Source organism: Fragaria vesca, linkage group LG5 (assembly GCF_000184155.1).
Source record: "Fragaria vesca subsp. vesca linkage group LG5, FraVesHawaii_1.0, whole genome shotgun sequence".
Lineage (NCBI taxonomy): Eukaryota > Viridiplantae > Streptophyta > Magnoliopsida > Rosales > Rosaceae > Fragaria > Fragaria vesca.
Genome location: NC_020495.1, coordinates 14,820,318 through 14,828,083, shown reverse-complemented (window position 1 = coordinate 14,828,083; position 7,766 = coordinate 14,820,318). Strand labels below are relative to the sequence as shown.

At 40.0% G+C, this 7,766-nt stretch overlaps 1 protein-coding gene across 1 annotated transcript; it reads right to left on the bottom strand.

Moving 5' to 3' along the window:
* Positions 1 to 5,986: 5,986 nt before the first annotated feature.
* LOC101304287 (pentatricopeptide repeat-containing protein At2g22410, mitochondrial-like) lies at positions 5,987 to 7,766 on the bottom strand. The gene has a single exon (XM_004299791.1). The coding sequence runs from the start codon at positions 7,667 to 7,669 to the stop codon at positions 6,161 to 6,163; it is 1,509 nt and encodes a 502-aa protein (XP_004299839.1). The 5' UTR covers positions 7,670 to 7,766; the 3' UTR covers positions 5,987 to 6,160.

Sequence of the window (7,766 nt, the reverse complement as noted above, 5' to 3'; positions counted from 1 at the left end):
TATATATATATATATATATATATATATATATATATAGATTTTCTCAGGTGCAGATATTCGCATTTATTCTTACGGTGTGGATTTTCACTTTACACTCACTTTTCAATCTAATTTTCATATCTCTACCGTCTAGTATTTAGATACTAATGTATAGATCATCTCTGCAAACTTTCAGCCAAATTGGTTATCATTAAGGCACTCAAACTGCGTTTTTCTGTGGATGAACATAATTCTATCGAACTTGAATCATTCATGTTTATAACAGAAAAACGCAGTTTTGAGGGCCTTAACAATTACCAAATTGGCTGAAATTTTGCAGAGATGATCTACACAATATTATCTAGATACTAGACAATGGAGATGAGGAAATTTGATCGAAAAGTAGTGCAAAAATGAAAATCCGCCCTAAAACCATTGGTGCGGACGTCCGCAGCTAAGAAGCCCTGTATATAGACACACACACATTTGATATTGTAAGACAAAGCATACGCATCTTAGAAGTAGGCTGTGTTTTTATTTTTGTGTACAAGAGTTGAAGAAGATGATCGACACTCTATTTCTTCAAGAGTTGAAGCTGACTGACGCTCTAGTTGTTCCCTTCCTTGGAAAGCAAGAGAAACGAAGGAGAAGCAAGCTTGATCTTATGGGTCTACTAATAAAGGTTCCATGATCATAGTGAAGGAACAAGAACTTGAATCTGCTATGTTCCTAGTAAACCCAATTTCAGGAGCTCTACAGAAACTTCCACCTTTCAAAACAATTCCATGTTTTCGGGAATTTATAAAAACGAGGGAATGGAAGCGTTCCGGCGCCAATGAATTCTGTCATCACATTGCGGTGGATAGTATTGATTCAAACAACTGGACAATGGCCGCAGCAGTTCTAAGCGATCATAAGACACTTGGATTGTGCAAACCAGGAGACAAAACATGGATTGTCTTCCAGGTAATAGATAATGATCAAGAAGATTGCCTTGTCGTTGATATATTGTTTTCTTGCGGGACTCTATATGTTTTGGTTGGTAGTCCTCAAAGGGACGATAAAGTCCATGCTACACAAACTTTAAAGTCCGGAGACAATGGCTTGGAAGTGAAATTGAAGTTGGTACTAGACAAGCATGAAATCTTGAACGGGAGCATTGATGAATATCATAGCGATTACGCGGTCGTGTACAATTCAACTTACCGCTCATGGTTATCAGAATCTACCAATAATGAAGTCTTGGTAATTCATCAAATGAATGGCTCCTTGATAGGATATGAAGGCAATCACGAGGATGATAACGCTGGCGGTAATGTTCATAATAATCAAGAATTCAACAATGGTGATGGCGGCCTCACTGTTGTTGACGAGTATGATGAAGACATCAATATTGAAGGCATCCATAATGTTGAAGAGATCTATGACGAGCACAATGGTGATGAGGAAGACATGCATCAAGATCATGATGATGGATATGATCATGTTGAAGACAACCAGCAGGATGGAGAACAAGTCGAGGATGAAGACGTTCCAGTTTTGATAACAAGTAGTTTCAGGGCATACAAGATCGACAAATGTAAGGACAAGCTTATGGGGTTGCAATGCTTGGGGGACCAATTGTTATTTTTAGGAGAAGGAGGCTCTTTTTCTCTTCCCGCTAATGATTTCCAAGAACTAGGAAAGAACTGCATTTATTTTGCAACACATTTTATTCAGGAAATTGGCAAATTCTATTTAGATCCTGGAAGCAATGGGGAAAGAAAATGGCCTGTTCTAGCTCCAAGTATCGTCACCCCCCTGCTATATAACCCTACATGGTTCATCCCATATTTTTAGCTGACTACATGTTTGTAGTGATGTATCGATCAGTATTTGTTTTTGGTTTGCTATTGTTCTAGAAAAGCCATCTCGCATGCTAATCGTTGAGCTCCTATACTACAAATCTATTCGTGTGATTTGGGCGGTAAAATTATGATCGTCAGGATGGCAAATGCATAGTTCATAGACCAATATCATTGCATATCCCCCCACCCAGTCTTCATGAAAGTATGCAAAAGCAGACACAACTCCAAGAGAGATATCAAATCTTTGCTTCCAGGATTGGACAACAGCCGAGTTGAAGCTTCTGCCGACCACTCGACCATGATGCATGTCGAGGCTTGAGGCTACCATATGGTATGAGCTCATAAACCAAGACTTGCTCATTATTCCCTCAGCACCATCCATGAAGTTGAACTAGCTTTTGTATTGCAAACAACCCACAGTCGTTCCAAACGCAGTTATAAAAGGATTACAAAAACAGTGAATCCGATTGAGAACTTCTGCAACTTCCCCACCAGATGAGTAACACAGACCCTTTATAAAGATTTACAAAACCCTTTATACCTCCCAACAACTCAATTTGTGTCAGCTCTATAATTCTGCTCTTTGTAGCTGTAACCTGTTTTTCTCCAAACCCAACATTCACGCTTCTCCTCTACAAGGAAGGAACTCAAAGGAAAACCTAAAACCTACAGCAGATTGTAATTCGATACACAAATTAATTGGTTCCGTTTGGTTAGCTATCAATCCTTGATCATAATTTCGTCCATGCTATTGCTCTAGGTTTACATACAACTACATTGATAGTAGCAACTTTTTGGTTACTAGTTTTAGTAACTCTTCGGTTACTAATCTGTATTATCAACAAATCAATTCAAACAAAATACTAGACTCAGCACAAGATCTATTCTCAAATAGTAACATCTCAGTCCTTGAATTGAATAACCAAAATTGAAAATTCCAAGTGACATTTGAACAACTGGGTTTTCATTCTTCAAGAACCGAGCTGTAAATGGTAAAATCCCTCAACTTTCCCAATTGGGTTTTCACCATGAAAAACAAGACGGGTAAAAAAGTTGATAGGTTGTTAAAAGTGGGTGACCGGCGAGGCTCAGATTCGCCTTCTATCAGACAAAAGAGAGGGAGGCAAACGCGGCCTTCCACGGCTGCGGACACCGGGCGCCGCCTGTGGGTGGAAGGACAAAAGAGTCATTTCTCCCAACAGGAGCAACCGGGTCGCCCCGCCAAGTAGAGACCGGGTCGCCATTCCCACCGTCTGGTTTAGACAAACTGAAATGAATCATCACCGCCTCCTGCCATTCGGTTTTTCGAGGAAGAAGAAGAAGAAGAAGAAGATAATGAAAGAAGAAGAAAGCGAAGAAACAGAGAGAGAGAGAGAGAGATTGTCACAGGTTGAAATCATCGGCTCCACAGTCATTCAGAGAGGGCCTCTCTCTGAGAGCAAAGCCTCATTCTTAAACTAATGAGTGTAAAACCCTAGTCTCCAAAGAGTTAATATATACTGCTGGGAAGGGGGTATTTTGGTCAATTCAACCAAAGCTTGAAAATTTGTCACGAGGTTTTGGTTTTCAATCAGAAGACTCATCAAGCAACCAAAATGAGAGTGTACCACATTGATTAGTTTCCATGCTCTGCAAGAATGTGTTCACCATTGTAGTCCAATGCAACAAACAGAGGCTCGTGAAGCAAGCAATCGAATAGGGACATGGATTACTAGCAAGCTCGTGAGCTGCTGCAAGCTCTTCAACTGCCCCCATTGACAGCATTCTTCATTCTAGCTTTAATCTGATCCCCATCAGCTGTGAAGCAGAAAATGAATCTCCCAGCTTTCGTTCAAGAAGATCAAAGTACTTGGAAGTTGGCACTATAACTGTGAACTTATCTGGTGGAAAACTCCTCAGTCTGTGGCTCATTGCCCATCACACAGGACTAGACAAGAAAAAGGCTTGGAAAATACAGCTAACTTATGCAGGAAGGTAGTCTAGCCACAGCCATCAGTCACATCAGCACATGTGCTCTTTCATCATGGACAGCAGCATTTATATGTTGCAAGAGTTTCTAGGACATCTTCATTAAAGAGACAGTGTTAGTCTGTTGGGAAGAAGATGAGGGAGCAGGGGTTCTGTGAGAGACACTGCAGTCTATGGAACAAGTAAACCACACCTAATGCTGCACCTCAGAAGAGGATGTTTCGAAGTGGTTACGACTCATGTCTGAGTCCAGCTAACAGAACCAAGTCCCAACTAAAGAGATCATCCTGTTACAAGTATATCAATGGAAAGAGAAACAAATGAGTTTCAGCTTGAACTAATTGATGTGAAACAGGAGAAAATGAATGCATGATCATCATAGGTGTGGGATACGTATAAGCACTAGCATACTTATAAGCACAATCATCTTAGCTCCAAAATCACGAGTGAATTATGATACAAAACACAAGCATTTGAACAAAATACAGAAGACTGCAGAATAAAATAAAATAAGTGGGATAACATGCATGACAGTATCCCAGAACCCCAAACAAACCGACTGAGCAAAATCTACAAACTTCTTATCAAATCATTTAAAGACTAGCTACTTCATAACAAGAACAGAAACAGAGTTACAGACAGATCCAGAAGTTTGTTAGAGCCTCATTTAAATAGGGCCATGGTTGTATGCTCTCCTGTTGTGTAGTCCTCCAAGAATTACTAAGTATATTATAATATTCCTCTAGCACCAGGATACCATTGCCATTAGTTTGTTCTTAGACAAGAAATGATGAAACAAGTTTGGGCCAAGGTAGCCTCAAGAAACAAAACTTAGCAAATATCTGATGCAACTAATAAATTTAAAGCAGATCCAGTTCTCAAAATCTCAACAGTTTTCACCTTCCTAGTTCACAACTAGGCAACTAGCCATGACAAAAACTATATAAGTCTGAGATCCGGAATAGAATTCAATGGTGGAATGGTGAGGGCCATGGAAACGGCTTCCAAAATTAACAACAAAGAGAATTAACTTCAGCAAAGGATATGTCATTTCAATAAGTAGAACCAACATGGAATTTCCTAATCACAAACTCTAGAGCTTGTAAATGGGAACACATCTTTAAGGAACATAATACTATCTAGCAGGCAATGTTAAGTAACTAGCAATACAGGATACCAAGTATGGGAAATGAATGTATCTTTGAATGTATGACTACATTCTCCTCCTAGAAGACACACCTGATGGCTTAACCACAAAGTGTAAGGATATGATATGCATTGAAGGACCCAAAATCCAGGTCTTTTCCGCTGCCTTCTAAACCTTAGGGCCATCTATTGTCAATTTAAAGATCACTCTAGTCAATTACATCTAATAAAAGAAAATAATATTATGTCTTTCCCTGTTGAAACTAATGTATACGAAAATTTCATAGCACACCAATCTATCTATTCCAAGTTGGATAGCAGTAATAAGTAAAAACTCTGATCCAGAACCAGAAAACGCATCTTTACACTTCAAATAATACATTGCATATCGATGTTATATTCTGGAAACAGGACACCACATTTGAACAGATCTTCTTGATTGTATATACCAATCTCAAACTATGAATAGCAAGTGTATCTGGCTTAAACTAGTACTCCTACATCCAGTTGTTAATGCAGACAAAGACTTGTCAGGGTGTGTCTGTGTGGGTGAGAGAGACTAATGTATCTTGGATGCATGTTGAGTTTTTATATCAACCATAGTCTTAAAACTTGCAAGTGAACAAGGAAGGAACGCTAGTCCATACACTATTGACAGATCACTCAATCTCACAAAACATTTTAGGGGTCTTCAGTATGGAGCAGCTACTTAATCTCAACCATCAAAATTCATTACTCGATTTCAAATCAGTGGTGCTACAAGCTCAAGAAAAATTAAAAATTAAAAAACAGATAATGACAACAGTAAGATATTCTATACCAGAATCTTAAACCTTGTTTCCTCCCACCTCTAAACCTGTCAACAAAAGGTGGCAGTATCATCGTCAACAAGTGAATATTTCAAGGGAGGGTTGTCCTTGAATCTTTGAATAAGATTGCCAACACCAAAGCACTTTCCCAGGCAAGCAATAATTCTGTGACGTCCCCGAACTCCATCAAGCAGTCGTCATTCTCAACTATATTTACGTATTGTTTGGTTTTACCACAGGAGTCTTTTAGTCAGCAAAACCTCCTTATATCTGGAATATACAAGCTTGTATTCAATTCTCTCAAATCTCTACTCAGAACATTCGTGCAATTTCTTCTTCCCCTTGACGCCGCAGTCATCTAGGACATCTCATTGGCTGCTTTATCCTTCTCCTTGATCACTTATGTATATATTAGATCGAGTGACCAATCTCAATCCAACTACACCCAGGTGGTGTCTTCAACCCCATCTCTCTCATTTCATCGCGAACCTTATTAGAATCATCCCACCTATCATGTTTAGCATAAGCATTTGATAACAGCGCATAAGTTCCAATGCTCACTTGTGCACTATTGTGGAGGCCTTCTTTGATCCTCTCAACCATCTCCTCATTCCCATGAATTTTGCACGCATTAAGCAGTGCCCCCCAAACAGGACCATCAGCTTCCATTGGCAATTCTTTAATAAGAGCCTCTGCTTCCTCTAAAAGGCCAGCTCGACCATACATATCAACCAGACACGCATAATGCTGTGTTTGAGGGACAATCCGGTAAATTTTCTTCATTACATCAAAGAACATAAACCCTTGATCTACCAGGCCAGCATGACTGCATGCTGTTAACAACCCAAGGAAGGTTACCCCATCAGGAGAAACCCCATTAACTAGCATACTGGAAAAGAGCTGCAACACATGGATGCCATGGCCATTCATGGCCATGCCACTTATTATAGTAGTCCATGAAATGATATCTTTGCACTCCAGGGCCTTAAAAACCGAAATAGCCATACCCAAATTTCCACACTTGACATACATGTTCATCAAGGCATTTCCCACATTGACATTTGCCATGAGATCTCGTCGAGTACTGATATAGAAATGCACATGCTGGCCTGAACTCAATGCACAAATCGAAGAACATGCTGACAATACATTCACAATGGTAGCCTCATTAGGCTCAGCTTCCCCGCCCAGCACCATCTGTTGGAAAAGTTTCACTGCCTCTTCACAAAAACCTCTTTGTGCATAACCACCCACCATGCTAGTCCAAGAAATGACATCTCTCTTGGGCATGTTGACAAACAGATATCTTGCACTAGCCAAAGATCCACATCTCAGATAGAAATCCAAAACGGCATTGTCCAAAATCAAATTACTTTCATGAAAGTTCCTCAAACAATGGCCATGAACAGCTTTACCAAACTTGACAGCTCTTAAAGTAGAACACGAAGACAACACAGTCACAAGAGTAGTAGGATTAGGCTTTACGTCCATGGACACAAACTTCACAATTGCTTCGTCCACAAACCCACACTTGGCAAGACCCGAAATCATTGAAGTCCAGGAAACAACATCCGGTAAAGGTATCGAATCAAAAACATGGGCAGCAGAAACAATGTCAGATTGGATTACGTAGAAATGGAGCAAGGAGTTTTGGATGAAGGTATCAGATATGTGACCAGATTTTGTGACGTGGGCTTGGATTTCTTGGCCTTTATGAGGTGAATGGAGCAAGCAGCATGCCTTAAGAGCATAAGTAAATGTGTAGTGGTTATGGGAAGTTGGGTGGTGGAGCATTTGGTTATAAAGAAGAAGGGCATTTTGTGGTGCTGAAGAATTTGTCAGAAATCCAAGCCAGGGGTTTAAAACTTGGGGTTTTGGATTTTTGATGAGCAGCGCATGGATTTGGTTTAGTTTTCTCATAGCATGTGGCTTAGGCTGGGTATACTGACTTCTTTAGTGGCCATCACTCTTTACCCTGTTTTTGCATACTTCAGATCTTCTTCCAGTTGGCATTAAG

Coding starts and splice junctions, on each gene's coding strand:
- LOC101304287 (XM_004299791.1), bottom strand. CDS start 7,669: ATGAGAAAACTAAACCAAATCCATGCGCTGCTCATCAAAAATCCAAAA.